This window comes from Pholcus phalangioides, unplaced genomic scaffold (assembly GCF_987345545.1).
Source record: "Pholcus phalangioides strain wild (caught in Gottingen) unplaced genomic scaffold, Ppha-v1.0 ptg000008l_1, whole genome shotgun sequence".
Classification (NCBI taxonomy): Eukaryota; Metazoa; Arthropoda; class Arachnida; order Araneae; family Pholcidae; genus Pholcus; species Pholcus phalangioides.
This window is the reverse complement of record NW_028301601.1, coordinates 60,537,622-60,561,728: the sequence shown is the minus strand read 5'-3', so window position 1 is coordinate 60,561,728 and position 24,107 is coordinate 60,537,622. Positions and strand designations below refer to the sequence as shown.

General features: G+C 36.7%; 1 protein-coding gene across 2 annotated transcripts; it reads left to right on the top strand.

Moving 5' to 3' along the window:
- Positions 1-260: 260 nt before the first annotated feature.
- Positions 261-23,823, top strand: LOC149084692 (uncharacterized). 2 transcript variants are annotated; one of them, XM_089235115.1, is made up of 5 exons: positions 261-681; positions 3,084-3,216; positions 16,262-16,404; positions 20,618-20,743; positions 21,456-21,592. In XM_089235115.1, the coding sequence occupies exons 1-5, from the start codon at positions 603-605 to the stop codon at positions 21,497-21,499; spliced, it is 525 nt and encodes a 174-aa protein (XP_089091241.1). In that variant the 5' UTR covers positions 261-602; the 3' UTR covers positions 21,500-21,592. The 2 variants fall into 2 exon arrangements, with proteins under 2 accessions (XP_089091241.1, XP_089091240.1); XM_089235114.1 differs by having other exon boundaries at positions 262-681; positions 20,618-20,762; positions 21,456-23,823.
- Positions 23,824-24,107: the final 284 nt, after the last annotated feature.

Here is a 24,107-nt window from a genome sequence, read left to right as displayed (position 1 = left end):
AAAAAAAGCTTTATTTAGACCCCATGATTTAGGATTCGATGCATTTCAGCACCTATTAACGACCACAGACCACTTATTAACCACAATATATACCGACTAGATTTCATTTTTAAATTTCCACGTCGGGATTTTCACTTTAATTTCATCTTATTATCTGAATTTTCCAATAGGCAGTAATAAAATTAGATTATATATATATTTATATCGGAGTGAATTCTAAAACATAGCTTGAGATTCCTCATATTTTCCGTCCCGGAGAACGAACCGTGACTGCAGAAGGTCTAGGAACTTACTGCTGAGAGATATCCGATTCCAGTCGAGTAGTAATGTGAGAGATTCGCAGGATGCAATCTCATTGGTCGCGGATTGTCGCTGGCATCGAACTCCGGGAGTTTCACTCGTCGTTATTTCTGAAAACGTCTCTCTCCCGTTCTTCCGGGACAAAATTCACAGATTGAAAAAGAAAACATTTGCAGTTTCAGCACGTCGTGCAGAGAGACCAATTCACAGAATAGATCGTCTCTCCCAATAAGATTATACGGATAGCATTTCTTTTTTTGAATAAGTTTAAGGGTTCTCTCTCTCCGTATTTTAGTCCTTTTATGAAACTACAAGTTACCGAATGGATGATCCGTCCGACGTTGATATCTGTCCTGCAAGTCATGATTGGAGTCATAACAGGTGATAATTGATATTTTGATTCTAAATTATATTTTTATTTAATTTCTTTGGCGTCTCTACTGTGTCGAATGCTCTCTATAAGCTAATTAAAAATTTCAAATGTACAAATATATCCGCAAAATCCATGAATTGTGTCTGTGTTGTTTACTTTTTTGCGGTAGAAACTTTAAACGTTTTTGAAGTAATGGCATTTACCAATTTAGATATGAAGCGTGATTTTAGTGGGGATAGTAATCGAACAAAGTGCAAATTTTCAAGGGTTCTCATAACTTTTAACATAAATAAAAGTCTCAAAAACTGTGCTCTAGTAGCAAAATCATTAGAAATATTAATAAATATTATTTATTTTAAATTTGGGTACACTTATTTTTGTTTGTATTTGCTATGTCATGCGAAAGCAAATTTTCGCGTATGTTTAGTAAAATATGTACAGCATTTCTGCAAATTTTCAAACATTGAGGGAAAATATAACTTAATATAATAATAAATATACGACATAAATATAACTTAATAAATTTCGATTCAAAATAAAGAAACATGTGCAGTTCGCTATACGAGGCAAAATAATGTAATTTGGTTGACGAAATCATATTTAAAATATATTTAAAATAAAATTTAAAATTCAGATTGAAAAATAATATTGAGGAATATTTTTTTTCATAAATAACATACTTATGAATGGATCTCAAATATCTTTCCTCGTTGGATGCACTTAATAGTTAACTTAATTTTGAAACAATTTTCAATTCAATTACATTGATGCTCTGCTATTTTATTATGCATGCTAGGTGTTGGCAATACATTTGTTTCTAAATGTGTGAAATTTTTCTATAAAATAAGTATTGGAGATATGTTAAAACATTGTTTGAGCATGGCATATTATGTATATACTATATCTATTTACTTTCGGAATTTCAAAGACTACATGTTTTATTTTGTGTTTTTTGTGTAAGAGAAACGATTTCAGTCTCTGTATTTCAATTTTGGAATTCTTTCCGAATCTATTACGGGTACTTTTATGCAAAACATAGTTCTAATATACAGAGAGAAATGCCGGAGGCCGGAATGTTGTAAATGTATGAAAGGAATTCTGAACACATCTCCAAACTTCCCCCTTCGACATTCTTGCGATATCAGCATCGAGGGAACATAATGGAATTTCAGATGAATTTCGTCAAAAGTCTCCGGAAATTCTGAGGTTCGTTATTCGAGAGATTTTCTTTTCCTGTCGATACTTTTGCGGAAACATCACAGGAAAGATGTTTTTGAATAAAATATCAGCAAAACTTTTTGCAAAGGCAGAATAAAAGCAATACTTCTGTTACATTTCGCCTCTCTGAATAAAAGAAAATGAAAAAAAAGGAAAATATGCATATAAAAAAGATATATATGTATGTATGTGTATATAAAAGAAAATTTTCTGGAATGGGTTTTTTTCTTCCTTATAATATTATTTTTATTGACATTTATTTTCTTCTTTGAAATGAACATGACGTTGTTAGATGTTGGTTTCATGTGCATGTGATTTAGAATATGTGTGCACAATGTTTTGACTAGCTAGATTCCGTTATGTTACACTATTGTAGGCCGCGCGGCCTACAAATACCTACAATCAGTGATTAATAGCAAATCACTATTTCGAGATCATATTGAGCCAGTAGAACGCTGTTTGGAATCCGGACCCATAAGCGTTTTCCCCCGTGGCCCACGGCTCCTGAGACGAACCAGCTTATATCACATAGGGGGACAGAGCGAGGGTCACAGTTGATCTGGAGGACTCATAAGCGCATGTTGGGTCACTGTTCTCTGGTTCTGTCACCTAATGTTCGCATCTTGGTAGTTTAAGACATCATCGACAATCTCTTCGTCTGGAGTATTTACTACTGCCAAATAGCACTAAACAATCGCATTCCTACTTCATATCGGGCAAACTTTGGAGATTCAATCAACCATCGGTTGAACGAACGCATTTCGTTCTTGAAATCCGTTCGTTAACCGAAACAATTTCTTCCATAGAATTCAGCGTAATGCAAATTAATCCGTTCCTGGCACCTCTAATATTAATTGTGTGATTTTTTTTTTTACAATTGCACCTGTGCATAGCGTAAAACTTTAAACTAAATTATTAAACTAACACTGAAAAAACAAAAATACCAAGGAGATGAAATGAAAACGAGATTACAGGACCATGTCTGGTTTCGTTAATATGTACCATCTATAATCTCAGTGCTAAAACCCTAAAAAGCTCTGCCTAGACAAATTCACGGTTCTGAAATGCATCTTCAGCCAAACTTCGTCAATAAGAACTGTGAATACGGTAACAATGCAATCGAAATTATGTTTTTGAAGTCTTTGTGTTAGTGCTACGTCGGAAATTATCATTAATATTTTCTATTTCTCAGCAATAACACCGAACGCCAACCCGGAATGCACCCTGAACGATTTCCACAGCTGCTTGCAATCTCTCCAGTCAGTGACTCAGGGCACTGACTTGGCGTTCGCTGCTACTCGGTCCGAACTTGAAGCTGTTTGTAGGTAATTTGATATAGGCCATATCTCTCTCTCTATATATATATTTGCATTGAAATTTCAGAAATGATAATGATTATGATTACGACGCTCAGTATTTTTGACTTTCCCAAATTACCACATGCTCATGAGCAGTTTTTGATCATTCTTTACTAATCCATCCTTTTCTCAATTCGTCTCAGACATTCATTGATCTTCTCCATATTACGTTTGCTTTACTAAATATCGGTAGGGATAAGCCCTAGGAAATGAATGAGAAAAGTTATGAAAAAATGAAAAACGAGTGGAAAAGGGACGAAAACTGAACAATGCATTGCATGTACGTATGTATTAAATTTACATATTTTAAAATTGTAAGAAATTGAATGACTGCTTGGGTTATGTGGAATAACATACACAATATTTACAATATCTCTCGTTTCAAATTAAAAATAAATTTTGTAATACAATTGTTGTTTTTTTTATTGTGTATACTGTGTCTAACATAAAATACATTTAATGTGGTGTGGAGCTTGGGTAGTTGTGTTTTGAAAGAATTTTTAATTTTTTGATATTATTTTCAAAAAAGAGGTCTTCAATTTTGCTCACGAATGGTGAGAAATTTTAAAATCGATTTTTAACGATTAGGTAACGATATTACTGATGGTTGATAATGACGCTCACGTAATGTTTTTCTCTTCTTTTATGATTCTTATGTATTCGACTTTCTTTGCTGTTCATAAAGAAGACAAAAAACCATTATGGAAAACGTAGTTTCACATTTTTACAGTTTACCTTTTATCGAGTGGCGTTACTATACATCTAGTTCTCCGAAAAAATATACCCAAAAAATGATGTTAAAATTGAAGAAAAATAGAAAAATATAGAGTCAATTCGAATTTTGGGAAAAATTCCTTCGCCGATATTGAAGGGGTGGATTGCTTTTGACAATCCGTACGAGGTTGTCGGTGTCCAACACGTTATCTTTAATACAATCTTTTCTATGACAATTGATACAGTGCTCAAGGGATAACGAAATTATTATATTGGACTTTTCCTTCTTCCTCCTCTGTCATACGTGTCAAACTCTTATACACATTTTGATTTTGATTTTCATACACAAAATCCTTATACTTTGCTTTCCGTTATGAGATTTCTCAATTTTTTTTTGTTTTTATGCGCACTGTACTTTTATATTTATCCTATATTTCTTCTCTTTTTTTCATATTTTTGCTTCTTTTTTCATATTTTTGCTTCCTTTTCCATATTTTTTTTAAATTTTCTCATATTTCTATTTTCTTCTTCTAAATTCCATTTTTTTTTAACTTTTTCGGCTAATTCCTTATTTCTATTATATTTCTTACTGTGAATTAAATTTATTTATTTTGTATATGTTTACCTTTTTTTCCATGCAATTTTATGAACATGATATGTACATCATAGCTACAAATATTCGTTTGTAATAAAACATATGAAATAAATAACCTTGAATAGTAAAATTATTGTGTCCGGAAAGTTAAGCGCCGACAACAATTCATTGCAAGAAAAATTCACTGGACAAAGAAGTCATTTCTGCTGAAATTTACTGATAGCAGTTCGCACAGGTGTGTCACCGACGTTGCCAATACATCGAAGCTAATGTTTGTTGCCAGTTTGGTGATATTCACAAACTCATTAATTTTCATTTTTTACTTAATAAGATAATGACTACTTACAGGCGAAACATTACATAATAAATTGTAAATAAGAACTATTTACATAATTCCCGTGACAAAGTTTATGTTCTTGGACTTCCTTTATCCGTAATAAATTTTTTCTTGTGTTTCAGCAGTTTCTTCGGCATGACCGCGCTCTCCGGGCAATGTCGTGCTCGGTCTGTCCCGTAATAAATTTTCAAAACGTACAGTCAGTACATAACAAACATTTACACACATTATGTATATATTCATATATAAAGTGCATTACATTTATGTAGAATGTACTGACCTGTACCAAGAGGTCACTGAATATGGATAGCAGCTGCTTTTGTGTCAACGTAGACAAAAAAGTCATCCAGGGATTACCATTAAAATATGTACTGGCATTTTGACACATAAAATTCACACCGATATGCAAAATAAAATAAATAATATACAATACCTTAACACATTGCGTTCATTTTCATGCTGCGTACTGGTTGAAAACCTGCGAGTAACCCTACTCAAAAAAATTATGTATAACACAGTTTTTATTCGATAGATGGCAGAAAGAGTACAACATTATTTTTGTGATCGATATTTCTTTCCGAAAATTTTTAGTCGAAGAGATGTACGGCATAAATATATTTTATACAATTTTAGAATCAATCAGAATTTTTATCCCTTTCGGGCATTTTATATACTGTATAATAAGGACATATAATATTTTTTCTCGAAAGTTATATTTTAACGTTTTCATGCTAACTATATATATAAGAGACATGTTCTCTTCTTCTATGAATACCATTAGAGTACATATCCTTTCTCTGGAAGTGAGGTTTTCCGTTCTTTGGAACAGCCCAGTTGCTGTACATGAAGGTCAATGTGTAATCAAGTGATCAAATGAGTTTGTGAATGAGCATGTCATCCTTTTATCTCCTACACTTGCTTTTACAATATTTTGTTCACTCTTGTTCTGTGGAGACTTTTTCTATTCGTTTCTTTTAAATAACTCACTCGGATGATTTCAATATTTCGCAATTACAAGTATTTTAATAGAAACCTATTTTTTTTCAGAATGATAAGTATAATATTAGAACTTGTTCACCAAAGAAACCTATAAACAAACACATCTCTATTTCATCAGCAACAACACACATCGCTCATTTACAAATAATTTTAATTTTCTTTCCCCTCCAGATTCGGAAATGTATTTCCAGCTGTTGTTTTCTTACGAACACAGACCGTTCGCCGCATGTGAAGTCATGAATTATTCTCTTTCTGAAGTGGGTTCGGATGCGAAAACATGTTTATATAACTTGTTATTTTGGTGTATGAAGCTGTAGAAATAAAAAAAAGAAAAGCAATAAACTTGAGTGCTTCATCCCCGAAGAAAAATCACGCATATAAATAAAACACACTGAGAAAATAAATATAAATTTAAACAAGTGATAAAAGCACAGGGTTCCGCCAAGCCGCATCTTTGTTAATTATAGGGAGCGATGAAGTTGCCGTTTCTTCTAGAAAACTCCGTGTGATAAATTCAATTTCTTTCTCTAGTCTATAAAATTTTCATCAGAGGTGAAGTTCTCCGCAGATTGTTGCAAGATGTTTTATTCCGTAGGTTCATTTCTTCTAGTTTCCTCCTTGATGTTTCTAAGTGTGTGTATTAAGAAGTTGAGGTAAAAAAACAAAGAAAGTCATTTTGAATTTGTGTGTATTTTAGCTTTCTTTCATACATTGCCTTTCGTGTAATTTAGGATATTTTTTTCAAGTTATAGTTTGTTTTTTATGTCTTTTCGCAACATTCAGAATACGGAAATACATTATCATTTTCATTTCAGTATATATGAAGAAAACACAAATCAGAATTGTAATGAAAAATAGCACTAAACAAAATCCTATTTCGAAATCCCAAGAATTAATTTAACTACACTACTACTACTGCTGCTTAACCGTATATGTACGTCGTATACATTCCTCTACGACATTTCTAACGAATTGATACATACCGGAATGTGTGTGTACGTGTTGTGAGCATAACGGGGACTTTATTTCTGTGTAATGCTTGCTACGTTTAGTGCTGTCATCTGCCGCCAATTTTTTCTAACCATTAGTGAAATGTTGTAATTGATTGATAATTTTGACTACGCTGCACATTAATTCCCGATTCTTGTGCCCCAATCTGTACTTAAATATATACTCACTATATTCTGTAATCGTTTGTGTGGATTATCATGGACCATGGAATCACTTGATTGGAAAACTAGGTACTCACGCTACAGTGTATTATTCTTAGAGTGTTCGGTTGGCTGTGAATTCGGAAATTAAAACTAAGGGAATGTTCCGTAATTTGAATATGGTAGTTATTAAACGATGTATGAATGTGTGTTACCTACTTATTTCTAGTTTACTACATTTTCTCATGCATTGAGTTATTGCATGCATTGTCTATGAATTCTATGCATCAGACAGGAATTGAATCGTCAGTTTTAAGAAGACTATAAAGGCCAAAAAAAAAATTACATTTTGTTCTATAAACTATCTCTACGCTACGCTCAAAACGTGAATGACTAATTAGTTAGTTTACGCTTAATAACATTTTTTGATAGAAGGTGTCTTGAAATGGTGAGAACTGTGATAAATTTCGGTGTACCTATGACATTTTCTATGAGAACAACGTTTTTATGTCAAATTTTAGGAAAAATTAATGTAATATTCGAAACATGACTGCAAAAGATTTTGTCGATGAAATGCTTTGTAATTTTCACAGTGTATTTAGCTAGTACTGTTGCAGGTTATGAACAAAAATTGAAAAGATTGCATGATATGCTCATAAGTTACACCAAAATATGTTTATGTACGTGTGTGAATTTTTTGAAATTTCATCCTACATTTTGTCTATAAAACACTGTAGTTCAAGAAATATATGCCATAGACCTTAAATTTTGATTCATAACCTCAACAATGTATAACAAAATGTCACATTAAAATTTCGTAAGGATGCAATGAATCAATGTTTACAAATCATGTCACAAAGTGAAGTAAAATGTCAAAAATATCATTCTTCGTAAAACACGTTTAAAGTCTTTATTCGCGTATTACTTGTATGTAAAAATGCAACACTAAAGTGAACGTAACTTCGATTCTAAGCATCATATAAACAAAACAAGGCCTGTTTTGGAAACACAACAAACAGGGCTTTTATAAAAACTAAAAAAAAAATTAATTAAAATACATATTTTCTTCCAAAATGACGTTTTCTACGTAGTCGGATACCTTAAGAGGAAAAAAATGAACTTAATACACTTATTGAAAATCATAAACGAAGAAGAATGCTACCTTTCTTTATTTCTTACAATATATAGAACCCAAGATATCGCCATCGTTCGGTTAAAAGTTGTGCGTACTGTAGATTAAGCGAATCCGAATATAGCAGACATCGGAGTTACAGGCATCGAATCGTAATTATATCAAGCATTGGGCTTCATGCATTGCATCCTAATTACTGCAGGCTTTGAAACCTCTTGTATCAAATTGGAAATATTGCAGGCATCGTTCGAGTTTTTCCAGGCATCGGGCTTCATACATGAAACCGTAATTATAGCATACACATCGTGTATGAATTAAGTCGGAACTATTTCAGCACCGCCTAGACATAGACGGCCACCGCACGGGTTTTCAAGTACATCCGTAACGGGATTAAGAGTACCTAGCAAGTTTGCTACATTTTGAATCACAGCATCTTATTTCGTTCCTTCTTATTTTGGCGTAGAATCTTCCTGGTTGGCTCACAAATACCGCAGGGTGATTGGATTTGGGGTATATAACTCGCCAATTCTGTGGCCGATCACTTTTATTTGCACAGCGATTGTAGTGGCACGAGCAGGGAATTTTTTCCCCTGAATATTCTGAGGGAAAATGGACCACTTGCTGACGTCACGAGCAGCGGGCAGAGGCCTTCTATCTCTAGGAGCTGAACAATATACTGGCTGTGTGGAGAGATATTGATGTTTTAGGAAAAAGGAAAATTCATTTCTCCCCTTACGGGGACTTGAACCCCATGGGACCCCGCGGACTCGAACCTCTAAGCCAGGCATGAACCTCTGAAGCACTCATAGTGCTCTATGCCCATGTCCGATTTCGTGCTCGCGAGCACTTAATCAAGGTCCTGATTGAACATTCGACGATTAAAATCATCCTCATTTTTATTTCAAACTTGCTGTGAAAAAATTAACAGAGAGGTAAAAGCCCTCCAATGTCATCCACAAGCTCTAATGCAAGTCTCACATCTCAGACGAATTGAATTTCGGACATCCCGGAAGATTCCGGGCTAAAACGCTAGGAATTTCCTGCAATGAAGGCAACAAATTCCTCAGTGGTGTCAACGGAATCAGTTGGTGTCATACACCAATGTTTTGATATGCGAACATTCTGCGGAAGAAGTAATCAAGGCATGACAGATCCGGTGATCTAGAAGGCCAATGCACCAAACGCCCGGAACCACCGCGCCTATATAACGTAATGTAACGCGTCAGGAAAGAATTTCCGACCCTGCATTACATGTAATTCGGAGTCGCCTTGTTATGGACGTATCCGCGAACATAACAATATATGAACATACTAGACATCATAATTAAATAATATTCTTAGACGTGCCGCATTTTGTAAACACCTATTTTTATTCAGTTTTACTTCTTAAGATTTACGTTACAAATTAATAACTCGATACCGTAAAAATTATCCATTAAATACACTCCCAGCAGATTACAAAAGATGGTCACTCATCCCTCATCTCCACCTATGAGGGTTCAATTTAATGGACGATTAAAATTCTTCAACCATTGATCATCATTAGGGGCCATCCCCCCGGGTCGCGAGAGAGAGAAAGTGTTACAGCATTTTTAAAAATGCTACTCTTTCTCTCTGCCAAAATGCACGGCGAGTGCTAACTTTCAATCGCTTGGAAACTCTTCTCATTAATTGAGTACGACCGCCTGGCAGCTACCAATGTTTTTATTGGTTTTAACGGGAACGTGTAAGAGTAACGTGATGTTCTTTTCTCTGTAGAAATGCGTTGATAGGCAGCTACGTCGTAGACAATCTGTACCTACCTTATATACAGGGTGGGCAAAAAGTCCGTAGAAACTTTAAAAATGAATAAAAACCGGAGAATTAACCGACATAACAAAACGGTTTGCGGGATTAGCATTGCTAGGTCACGGGAATATTTTTAAGATAGAAAAAATAAATAAAAAAAACTGCCGATCGGGGGGCCCTGGTACGAGCGACTTCGGCGGAAATATGCAAATGATTGTATACAACACGGTTTGCAACACCGTTTTAACCGTGCATGTGGACCTGCGGCACTCTACCATTGCTGGATGCGGACTGCAATGTGTTATCCCCTGTGGTGGTGGTGGTCACGTGGAACGCATCCTGCTGTAATAAACGATTTGGAGGCATTCTGTTCGTTATTTGCGTATCTTTTATTGTGTACGCCAGCGCCACCTATCCGCTGTTTTCTAGTTATTTTTCCCAGTCTTAAAAATTTCCCGTGACCTAGCGATGCTAACCCTGCAAACCGTTTCCTATTTCGGTTATTTTTCCGGTTTTTACGAATTTTTAAAATTGCTTCGGACTTTTTGAACACCCTGTATATAAAAGGAGTGCGTCTTACAATTCCTGAAGCCGGAATTTCCAAGGAGTAGAATTGCAGCGACAGGTGCAACGTGAAAACGCTGATTGGTTAAAAGCCTTAAAATTCGTGTGTTTGACCAATCAGCGTTCTTATGCTGCATTCACCGTAGAAAAACCTGAGTCTAGGAAAACTCAACTTCTCAGCCAAGAAAGGAAAGAAACTAAACGTGTTGTTTTTCGCGATGTAAGAAATGTGGTTTCTAAATATGTTAAAGAGGGAGAGGAAATGAGATAATGACGGTTTGGGTGCACTTTAACTCCAGGCCCGTCATTTATGGAAGGGGTAGGGGTCGGAGGGGGCCGTTGCTCCCCTGGCTTCTGAAAATACACTAAAAATGGTATATATATACTAATATATATATATATATGCATACATTGAGTACATGTTCTTTGCGCCCCCCCCCGAAAAAAAGTTGAAATGACGGCCCTGCCTAAACCAGAGGGTAGTGAGGTGCCCCTGTATACTGTATTTACAAATGAGAATTTTCTACACATATTACATACGCTGACCTCATATATCAAGTTGGGATCCTTACGTGCTTTGTCTTATATATCGAAATAGAGGTGTTGCATACATTTTCTATACCTACATTTCACAGAATTGCATACATTGTCAGAATTATAGTGATACATGAATATATATAGGCAAATGAATGGAGCATGACGTTTAGCGTAGATAAGTGCATGGTCGCTCATTTTGGTTCGAACAACCCACGGTTCTCTTACGAGTTGAATGGTGTCACTATCCCGGATGCAACTAGAGTCACCGATTTGGGAATTCTCATTGACGAGCGACTTAGGTTTTCTGAACATTGTTCAGCGGTTGTCAAAAAATCGAATAGAATGCTTGGTCTCATTTTCAAAAAGGTCTCTTCGCGTTCTTCTAAAGTCATTCTTCCGCTTTTTCGAGGATTAGTTCGTCCTGGACTGGAGTATGCTGTAAGGTTTTGGAGACCATACCTACAGAGGGACATAGACTTGGTTGAAGGGGTGCAGAGAAGAGCTACGCGTGTCCTTATTGGCACACAGGGCTTGAGTTATGAAGAAAGACTTCATTTTTTGAATATGTTTACATTGGATGAACGCAGGTGTCGAGGAGATATGATCGAAGTGTTCAAAATTTTCAATGGGATGGATAGGATGGACCATGAACTTTTAGTACACCGCCAATCGACTGCTTTTACAAGGGGACACCAGTATCGATTGGTGAGGGACAATGCAAGGTTATGGTGTCGCAGGGAATTTTTCTCCAATAGGGTTGTTAATAAATGGAATAGCTTACCCCCGGAGGTAGTAAATTGTAACACAATTGACACGTTTAAAAAGAAATACGATAAACATGTTGGGGTAAATCGAGAAGCTATCCATTCTTAGAATAAGACAACCATAAGTATTCTTTATGGGCATTGTATAATATTTTATCATGTGTATATATTGTTTGTAATTTGTGTTAATTGCATTTTCAATTGGGTTGCTGTATTTTTGAAACATATGACAACCATATTTTTATGGGCATCTTTTTATCAGCCACCTCGTTGGGCATTTTGCCTGTTGTGGCGTTGTATTTGTATTTGTATTTGTATATAAACATGTGAATATATTTTCCGAAAACATTTATGTCACTCTGAGCTTAAACTCTGAATTTTTGGCAAACGATTATTTCCTCATCGCTTTTGTAAAACAACGGAATCGTTTCAGATTTTAAATTTCTCTAATGCACTATAAGCTGCTGCTGCTTCTTCTCCACCGTTGACAGAGACATGAATCATACGAAATTCACGTGGAGAACATTGAAAAATAATGACATTTTCTATAGGAAGAATTCCCTCAGAGATTTACCATTTTATTTATTTATGTTTTACTTATTTTTCCTCCACCTAACCCAGTTGTAAAAAATGACATAAGATGGATCGGACGTGTCCTTCTCGGTTGCATAGAGCTGTTCAAGAGATGATTGATTCGAGCGCCGAAAGTTCGATAGCCAACATCAAGCGACGCCCAGAATATTCGGTTACCCACTTTCTTCCGTCAAATTTCTAACTTTTTTTTTGGATACGTCAGGCAAAACCGGTGTTGACACGTTTTTGTTTTCTCTTCTCTTATTCTTTGAGATAACATGTAGATGTCATAAGAAGTTGCCAGATATACCGTATATACTCGTGTATAAGCCGAGTTTTTTTGTGGAATAATTTGTTCCTCAAGTGCGGGGGTCGGCTTATACTCCGGTCAGTTTTTGATGAGAAAATATCGACCCCCCCCCACAATCAGTAGTCATTTTTGTAGCAGTGTTCGAGAAACCGACATTATTGGTATGGGATATGTTCAAGACCCCGTTAATGCAAAGACGAAGCAAAGAAATTGGAAACATCATTGGTTGGCGGTGGCTAACGTCGATTGTATAGCCTTTTTAGATGTGAGCATCAACAAGCCTTTCAAAGACTATTTGAGGGATTTGTGGATCGAATGGATGAGTTCCGATGATAAAGAAACTAACAAAAAGGGGGGTGCCTAGAAGAAATCTGACATTAGCCTACTGTGTTAATGGGTACATGAGGCGTGGAATTCTGTTTCCGCCAAAATTATCATCCGATCCTTCAAAAAGTGTTGCGCATAAGCAATGCAATGGGCGGAACTGAAGATGATATCCTCTTTGAAAGTGACAATGGCGATGACACCCTAGATGAGGATAAAAACGAAGATGCCGCACCCCCGATGATGATCTGATGGATTACGATGAGCTTGGAGACTTAGAAGAAAGGGATTGAAAAATTTGAATCATTTTCTATCGTAAATTTCCGTAAGATATTCATTTTTCATGAAAATATAAGAATTTGTTTTTTCTGAAATGCACGGATTTTTTTGGGGTCGTCTTATACACGGGTTTTCAATTTATTGCGGTTGTGGTAGTCCTGAAATGGGGGGGTCGGCTTATATACGAGTCGGCTTATACACGAGTATATACGGTATATTGAAAGCAACTATACCATTAGGGCGAAAACCTTAATGTATTATAGCTGTTATATCTGAAACTTCGTATGCGTCAAACATTTTGTCTGCGTGAGGCCGAGATTACACTATAAGATTTTGATAAAAGTCCTTCCATAAACGTGGAAAATACTGTTACGATATATAGACAATAGATGGCGCGAATTTGCGATGGCTCAGAAATATCGAAATCGGTTGATACCGGTTTCGGTTTGGCGGAAATACTTACGATTGGCGGAGAACTGGTGGGAACATGTAGAAGTTCCCGCCCCTCCAGAAAATGGTTACCCACCTCCGTACGGTACAACTTGGAAACTGCAAAGTATAATTTTGTAGAATGTTCCTTTTCTCAATAGACGATAGATGGCGCGAATATGCGATGGCTCAGAAATATCGAAATCGGTTGATACCCATGGAGGAAAGAATACAAGAGTACCATGATTCTTTCCTCCATGGTTGATACCGGTTTCAGTTTGGCGGAAATACTTACCATTGGCGGAGAACTGGTGGGAACATTCTAGAAGGTTCCGCCCCCTCCGTACGGTGGCGCCGCCAACTTGGCAACTGCAAAGTAAAATTTTGTAGAATGTTCCTTTTCTCGAAGTTCCGGAAGACCTATAAGTATGAGGAGAATAAGAATAAGAGATAGCAGATATACGCGAGGCTCGAATAGAGAGAGACTGGATGAAAAGTCAGTTGTGATTTAACTTTGCGAGAAAGTTGTTAGCACTCTGATTAGGTTGTAAATACGTGTAAATTGCTGTTCTGTAAATAAATATGTTTGTCCGTCGAACCGCTTCTTGTTTTGCAATATCTCGAAGTCTTGTGAAAAATTATCCGGGACAATACTACGAATATGATCATCGGTTACATTTTCTAGAATGTAACCGACAATCCTATTGGTGGCATTTATCAAGTTTTATAAAAGTACTTTTATCAAACTTTTATAGTATAATCCCGGCCTAAGAATGAATTTTTACGTCCATTACGAATCATCACCCTCCGAATCAAAATGAAATAGAGCTATGGTCATGGCAAAGCGTCAGTTGATGAATTTTTGCTATATCGTACACACCTTGTCCCAGACTGTAAGACGGTATACACTGAAGAACGAGAGCTCTAGTTGCTTATAGACTAAAAAAATGTATGAAGTTTTACACCTCTACAGTGGCGTCGGAGCTGGAGGTGCTCTGCAACCAAGGCAATTTGTGGCACTGGTTCAAGCTATCCCCCTCTCCCAGAATTGATTCTGAGATAGAAATTTCCTACATAAAGCTTAAGACGAGTACCCAGAGGTTCGAAACGCACTCGCATTTTCTACTCCCCCGTCTCAATTTATTGAACACGCTCTGTCACTCTTTCGGTTGCTCACTTATCTGGTCACCCGTGCTCTTTATATCACTATTTTCGTCATTCACATTATTGCGGAGCTGGGAGTGCTTTGTGCTCTGGAGTGCCAATGGAACTTTCTGGAACGGGTCCGAGCACCCCCAGAATTGTTTCAGAAATCGAAATTTTCTACATGAAACTCAAGATGAGCACCTACAGGTTCCAAACACTTCCCGCAATCCAGTACCTCCACGATCCGTGATTATCGGATTATAACTCGAATCAAGATTCATGCCGTCAAATCTGGAATTTTCAATTCCGAAAAATTTTCCTACATATTGTTAACGCTGTTTTTTTCGTCATCCTCATGCCTTGCACAAGATATGACACCATAATTGTGCCGTTTACATGTCTATTTCTCTTCGAGTACTCGAAATAAATAAATAAGTAAGCTTACGGATATTCAGTGCATGACGTCACAAATATTTTGCGCAAACTGAAAATTTACACTATTCGCAAGTGGGAAATGCACAGAGATAAGATACGCTAAAGATACGAACACAAGCAAAGCTCCTTTCTATCTCCCTCGTCTCTCAGATTTGTTTTGCGAGCCTCCTTCTATCACTTAGGCAATCTGTGCTCTAACTTCCAATTAGGAAGTTGTTGCCCTGTCTCTCCTGATGCCAAAAAAAAAAAATCCCATCTTTCTAAGTGCAATATTCGCTAAGATATTCGAAAAAAGAAAGAAATTTGCGAAAGAACGGACATAAATGCCAAAAAACCTGAAAACCGACATTTAACGCTGTTTTTTCCCAAATTTCCACCGTTTTCGAATTCGAATATAACTGCGAATATTGCACTTAGAAACATGGATTTTCTTTTTGTTTGCATTAGGGTAGACAGAGCAACAATTTTCTAATTGGAAGTTAGAGCACAGAGGGGGAACTTATGAAAATGTAGATTTTTTAATTTTGTTACACGCTGTATTTTCACTCTAGAAACTGGTACAGGGTACTTTTTGAACTCCTGTTGAGCATCTTTTAGATTTGAATCATACCTCTACGACGGATGGTTGATGAAATAAACTGGGCTCTTTTGCGAGCCCTTACAGGACACCCTATACACAATTTTTTACAGACAACACTTACAGAAATCACATTTTCTTGCATTATTCTGAGGAATATTTCGCGCATAGTATAGCTGTTTATGACTTTTTCTAGCTGGTTGTAGAGTTGATGAGATTTTCAAAGGACATCCTGTATGTATATGGTCAAAATGGTTGAATACAGCAGTAGATAAAATCTTTTTTTTTCATGTGAAATTATCATTATATATTAAATGGTGTGTCATGTCTCTAAAATCATTAATCTTGTTATTTATAGGACGCTAAAGCAAAGCGTGCAGTGTGTGGACGACCACATGAAATCGTGCTTCACGCCGACTCAGCGGAAAGTTTTCAACCACGTGGTCGCAGGAGCGAGGCAAGTTCTCGTCGATCTCTGCACTCCTGGGCCAACTCAAGAACGTAAGCATGAAATTCGACTTTTCCCATAGTTTTTCGCAAGGTGACCACAGTGACAGCTCGTCATACAAATTTCAGGGGGGGAAGCGTGTGTGGTGGGGGGGGGGCGGAACAATTGTTTCACGTATTATCAAAAATACGGGCAATATACTACTTTTGTTACTCAAAGCATTTTCCTAATCTACACACCCATGCCGTATGAAAACAATGATGCTCTCTCAACGCAACCCTACATCCATTACTCTAATGTGAAAAAAATTACAGCATAACTTATTACAATACTATAAAATTTGAAAGAGAGATGGCTTACCAATGGCGCACTGTTTTCCCCCGTTTCTTCCGAATTGCACGACTTAATTGGCTAATTGAGAAGCGTTTCTCAAAGTGTGTGTCGCGGCTCCGAGGGGCGTCACCAACATTTTTCAGTGGCATCGGGGAGAGCTGGAGATATTGGTTTCTGTGTCTATTGTGCCTATTGAAGTGATTCTCTTATACGTGAAAATATGTACCAAACTGTTCTGTGGAGCCGCAAACGAGTGGGCGGGGGAGCCCGCGGTTGAGAAAAGTTCGAGAACCACTAATGAAGCCGATCGTCTCCAAGTAAAAATAATTACCTTATTTCTAATTTATTTTTCAAGTAAACCACATCATCATCGCAAGTCAAGCATGTTCAATGCAGCAGAAATTAGAGCGAATGTGGAACGACCACAATGGGAGTAGCAAAAAAACGACGGATGGGGGGGGGGAGGAACTCCTATAGCACTTCAGTGTTGAAACAATAGTGGATCACGCTTTCCTAAAAATAGAGGATTTTTTCCTAATTTTCACCCGGAGTGTCTTTCTTCACCCCGTGTTCTAATTTGAAGTAATAGCAAAGAAGAAAATGAGTAGAATCGATGTGTGAAGGCATCTTTTTTCATCTTTCTTTTTCTTTCAAAGTGGAGTAGATATCGTTCCCTTAATTAAGGAAAGATTCTTCAGATTACAGATGAAAGTACCCTAAGAGCGATCGCGAGCCATTTTTTCCTCTCTTGGTGGTGGATTTTCTCGAAGAAAAGCGAACTTTATCTCGCTTAAGCACACATTTCGCCCTTCATTAACACTTATAAGACCCTCCTCCTTATTTTCTTTAGTTTTAAGCCTCTTAAAGACGAAACACGAAGCCTCAGAAATTAACAGAAGTTTTTTTCCTTGTTCTCCGAAACTTTTCCTGAAAAGAAAAAAAAAATAACAGGAACCATCAAAGAATGCCATAAAGCAGGTTCAAACTTCAAGATCAGATTGCAGATTATAAAATAACGTTCAAAATGTATTCTTCCGAAATCAGCTTTGGATGTATTCAAACATTTCCTCGAGGGGATGTTACCTCGTTTACGAAATCCTTTGTGTGACGATCATTTTTCTCCTGAAAGAATGTTGATTCCCGAAGAATAAGGGACGAGTGTTATGCAACTTGCTGCGGATACGTGACGATCTTCTACGTCAGCGTTCGTCAAAGACTGGTTCTCGCAAATTTGTGGGAATTTTGTACCGGTACCCTTACTTCCACCGAATTCATATAGCGGCTACATAGGTTTAGGTTTAATATATATTATATCATCTTTATATTGGCTCCACCTTTATATCATCCTAAACTATATGAATTTATGCAGTTGAATATTAAAAAACAGTATGGAGACATTAATTTTCATGCTAGAGAAGATATAAATAAAAAGTTGAAATCCCTGTTCCTGCATGAATATCCAACTCAAAACGCAGGTCCGGCTAATTATTTTATATTTAATTTTCTCGGCTTCGTATCTGTAAGCCAACTCAATATCTCAAAACTCGAGAATTCGGTAAAATTTTAAAAATTATTGATGTGGTGGAAAACCTCTACCAAATTTCTGCATTTCTACTGTAAAACGGTCAATTTTAACACTGATTTCTATGGGGATCATCCTTTGTCTGACCCACAAAGTGATTGTACATAATACTGGCAGAGCATTAAAGAAGTGGCAAACCACTGTAAAGGCATATGCATGTCTGAAATGCAGTATTAGGGAACAGCGATAACCAAAGTAAACATTCCGAAAGTGATTGTTGAGGTCGGGAACCATTGTTGTCCGGCAGTATTTTGCCCATCTTGGGAATTTGCCCTGCTCTGATGAAATTTTAAAGTAGCCTATCGTTCAAGTCGGGTTCTGTTTGGTATATGTGCAAAATTTGGCGACGATAAATACAAAATTGTAGATTTGTATATGGAACATACACACAGACAGAATATCAATTTTATATATAGAGATTATTTCATTTATTTATCTTTTGCTATTCCTCGAATTTCTTTTCCCATTCATTTATTTGTAACTGCCTCCAAGTTATTTCGCCCATTTATTGTATGCATTTTTTGTTGGTCCTCAAATTGTTTCTCCTATTTACTTATTTTACTTTCTGTCGACCCTCAAATACAAGGCCACAGTATTCAAAATGCCTAACGAAGCGATTGACGAAAAAGATGCCCATAACGGATATGGATGTCATATATTTCTAAAATACAGCACCCAATTGAAAATTCAATCATAAAAACTAAAACTATATATACATGATACAATGCCCATAAAAATATTTATGGTTGTCTTATATAAGGATGGATAGTGATTTACTCCAACATGTTCATCGTATTTCTTTTCAAATGTGCCGATTGCACTAGAATCCGCGACCCCCGGAGGTAAGCTATTCCGTTTATTCACAGTCATATTATAAAAAAATAATCATTAATTCTATTCATAGATTTCCTGAGATAAAACACATACACCGTACACGTTATTTCGAGCATTTAAATGCAAATAAAAACATTTTTACAGACGTATCGAAGCGACATCTAATAGTTTTTGTGAGTAAAGTACTTTATTAATTTAAACACGTTTTATTTTATTTCCCACAAAAACAATTCTTCTCGAATAAAATGTTTATAGTTTCAATCATTTCAAGAAATTTATTCGATAAAAATAAAGCCAGGATTTCCTCAGGCCTTATCGAGAGTCAGGAAATATTTCCCGAAATTGAAAGCAATTGGAAGAAAACACAGATATTAGATGACTAAATAAAAGAGGAAAAATAAATATAGATTCTCCTGAAACGAAAAATTAATGTGTCATGGCCGAAAGATCTAACATTTCTACTTTTGAATCCGATAAAACCCAATTAGAGATACCTTTCTTTGGACAAATTCAATTAAACGGTTACATAACCACCTATCTTTTCTTCTTTTTTGTGCATTGAGACAATTCGATCGCTCACTATAATGTCGGTATACGCTTACAATGAGAGCGTTTTGTGAAAAGAATAAAAACTGCTCCAATATCTCCAATAGTGATTTTCTCCCACTTTTCCCGGATATCGGTTCCATTGGAAGACATTGGCTGTGTACAAAAGAGACAAGAAAGTATTAAGAGAAAAGAATCATCACCTGTTTGGAGTTAGAGGATTTGTTTGTATAGATTCCCAAATGTTCATATTGGGGCTTAATAAATAGTTCTGAGAGTACTCTTTGGAGGTACGATACCCGTTAAGGGTAAGGGTTGGTGGCTTTGGTTAGTTACCTCTATTCAGGTTTCTTTGGAAAAGTTTGAGGTTAATAATATACACTTTAATCTAGTATGATGATAAAGCTGATGTATATCGAGATAATACGAACTTGGACAGAAAAAAAAAATGTTCTATAAGATGGGAGTTGGCGACTTGAAGTTGGTTTTCTGCAGTTTTAGGAGCGGAAGCGTGCTGGGCACCCACATTTCTCTTCTCAAAGAGAGAAGAGACCACAAGTCTCTTCTCAAACAGAAGTTTTGAGAAGGTACCGTGAGAACTCGATGTCCAAATACCACTCATAAAATCCGTCTGGCACTCATTCTCAAGATACCACTGCCCAAACGAAACGGTCAATTCTAAGAATCTGCACAAGGAGCAACACCTGTGCATATAGGTGCCTCACCTATTTCTGTACAGGGATTTGCTCATTTCTTAATGAAGGTCCGAACGTATTCCCAGACATGTCTGACGTAATAAATATAATTATATTCTAAAAGACTTCATTAAAATTAAGTGATTTTAGGGTGAATTAATTATTAATTAATAATTCTACAAATTATATAACAAGCTAGCGAGTAGCTTGTTACACTATCTGCGTATACTTTATTAGCTATATTTTGGTACAATTTTTTTTTTAAATTCCTTGCAGTTTACTTGAAGCACGCTCCTTGTTATAAGAACATATCGCTGTCCGAAGACAAATGCGCTCCTAAGTACCGGCACCTCCTGGAGCTATCTGAAACTGTGGACGAGAAGAGGAAAAACGTCGATCAAGGTTTGAGAGAATTTTGCTGGTGAGAATCACTTCACACAAGCACCCCTTCGTTATTGAATCATTCGTGAATGGTTAGGTTTAATGCGGGATACGGTTCATCTTTGGCACCATGAAACTACACAGACGTGGTTCTCTAAAAACTCTCAGCTGACTCTTACCCACTCAGCTTTGTTGTAGACATCCCCTCTTTGGCCACCATTTTGTATGTCAATATGTGATTTGATACGCGGGTATAAACGAAATTATTCTGCAAACAGGGGGAAAACAGCAACAAGTGCCACCTGGCAGTCGAGTGGGGAACTAGCTTCTCCCTGTGCAGGTCTGGGCTCGAATCGCGGTTTGGGTGTCTACTAACCTAACACTAACAAATTCCCTGGATGGATCTTGCTGATCCCTTGGAAATACGTGAAGGTAACGTAATTTTAAAAAAAAACTCCAATATTTTAGCACACTGAAGGGTTACAAGATGGACATAATTATTCCACATTAAGTGATAAATTTCAGTGAACCGTATTCTGCCTTCGAACCATTCTCTTGTCGTCTCTTCGAGAGATCACTGGTGACTGGTCAATCATGTGAGTTATTAAGTTATTGAATATAGGATGTTTAACACTATTTGATGGCGATCTTAAATACTTGTGACTAATTTTTTTTTCTGTAAAAATTAATGTTCCTTTTTGGGAATTAATATGTGTTTTACTTTTCCCCTCAGTGCTTTCAGTGAATTTGTGCAATGCAAAAGCTTCAATGTTATGATCGACTGTGGAATGGAAGCCGGCGAATACGTGGGGCGTCACATGGATCGCATATCGAGTCCGCTTATCCACGAACATTGCGCTCACTATACTTACGGTACGGACTCGTGTCTGTCCTCATCGCGTGTTCTGATCACTAACAGGGAGTTGGCGGAATATTTGTCATTTTCCACTGTCGTTTTATGGACTGTTGGATTGTTTTTAAACGATGTAACGTGAATGTCATAAAATAGATGTACGAATTTAAAATTTTTTCTTTACTCCCCGAAGAGAAAAGAATGTTGATATGCTTCTTACATGAAATTTCCATATTGCTCCTCACATACAATAACACGGTGGTTCTCCGAATTTTTAAGCGCGACCACCTTTCGATACGAGTTTTATTTACGACTCATTTTTCTTCGCTCCATTTATTGGTATTAAATTGGTTTGTGCATTCTTATCCCTTAGTTAATTAACGTGATGCACAGTTTGAGAACCATTACAATAACAGAGTAGCAGTAGAAGTTTCAAATACAAATACACAAAGCCACAACAGGCAAATTGCCCAACGAGGTGGTTGACTTAAGAACATCATGGATCCCCGAGCCATTTTTTGGAAGCCCTACCTACTACTACTACTATACTACACCCCCCCCCCCCGGAACCCCCCAACAAATCGGTACATGCGGGAATGTGCGTGTACGTGTAGTGAAACCTGACGTGAAGTTTTTGTTGTTTCCATACATGTCATGGTAAGCCACTGGAGGCTGAGAAATACTGAAAATGAACAACCACTTCGCGTTTCGCACGACATTACGATTTTCTTCACTAAGAATGTGAAATACAAATACGACGCCACAACAGGCAAATTGCCCAACGAGGTGGCTGACTTAAGAACATCATGGATCCCCGGGCCATTTTTTGGAGGCCCTACCTACTACTGCTACACCACACATGCACCACCCCCCCCCCCCCGCGGAACCCCCCAACGAATCGGTACATGCGGGAATGTGCTTGTACGTGTAGTGCAACCTGACGTAAAGTTTTTTTTGTTTCTGTGTAATGCTTGTTATGTGTAGTGCTGTCATCTGCCCTCAGTTTTTTTTTCTAACTATGAGTGAAGTGTTATGGTTGAATGATTTACCGTTGTAGGACTGTTGCTCTCTGTGGCGAGACTTTTTAACGGGGAGATCGGCTCGCATTTGCGCCTTGAAGTTGGGAACCACAGAAAACCAACTTCAGCCGACCACCACTGTGGGGTTCGAACCCGGATCCTCGCATCACGAGTCCGGCACTATAACCACTCGACCACCACAGCGGCTGAAGAACAATATTTTTTATATGTGTATTTATTGTTTTGGTAATATCTCTTGGTTACTCTAGTGTGACAATTTTTTTTCATAACTGAGATATGTCATTCATGATACATTTTTCAACACGATACTCATGTTAACACCGAAACTGAAGTGTATACTACTTTTGCTTTCGATAATGAAATATAGACAGCGACACTCCTTGAAGCCGTTGTGCTGCCGTTTAACACGTTCACGACGGTGTGCATCACCGGTGTGTCGCACTGGACTGTCTCATCGGGCGGCTTGCATCACCGGTGGGTCACACTTGAATATTCGACCAGACGCTGCGTACCATTAAAAATGTAGTTCGTTCACTAACTAAAACAAAAACTGTCATATATTTGAAAATGTAAATAATAGAAATTTAAACATATATACATGTATATTAATTGAAAAAAATTAGGATTTGTTTTATTTTATCTCAACTTTATAAACATAACTTATAAACAAAAATTCAGTAGTAAAAACATAACAGTTCAATATTATAAACTTTACATAACTGTTTATTTGTTTCGATGCAATTTTTTGAAGGGTGTTTTTTCTTATTTGATCGCTTAAAATATTCCTTGTATTGACAAAAATCAGGAATTCTAATTTCTTCGATCAGTGAATAAATTTCCATTCAAATGTTATGTTGCGAATATGTTCCGTTATTACGCAGAATCTGTTAATATGAGACTGAAATATCCATCCGAGGGTGATGTCACTCCTTTATCCATACACAGGTTTTTAACAGCTGGCTGATGTGAAAATATATTTTGGAAAGAGAGAAAATTCAACTGCACCTGCGGGGAATCGAATTTTGTCTTTCCAAAATATATCTTAGCATGTAAATTGTATAAGTTTTTTCCTTGCAGTTGATGTATTACGTTCGTGCTTTTAGGTTTATTCCCTATCATTCACTGATGACACTAACGACACAACGTGCTGTATATTCACGAGTAATATACCGATAAGAAAAAATAAAATAATGTTATTTGTTGCCTCATGTGTTATTGGACAATCTGAAAATTCATCATTGATTATTCATCCCGAAAAGGGTCATCTTGAATGTTCAATTCACAAAAGATGGTGAAAGTTCAATTAAAAAAATGATTTGACACTTAGGAGACATTTTTTTAATTGCCTTCAACCACGAGGAAAAATAAAGCAATGAAACTATAAGAGATAGAAACACACACCCATAATCAAAAATTAGTTTAGTGTTCCGCCATAAGTGACGTATTGCTTCGTCGCTCATTGCCATCAATCATAAGTAACCAAAAAACTCCC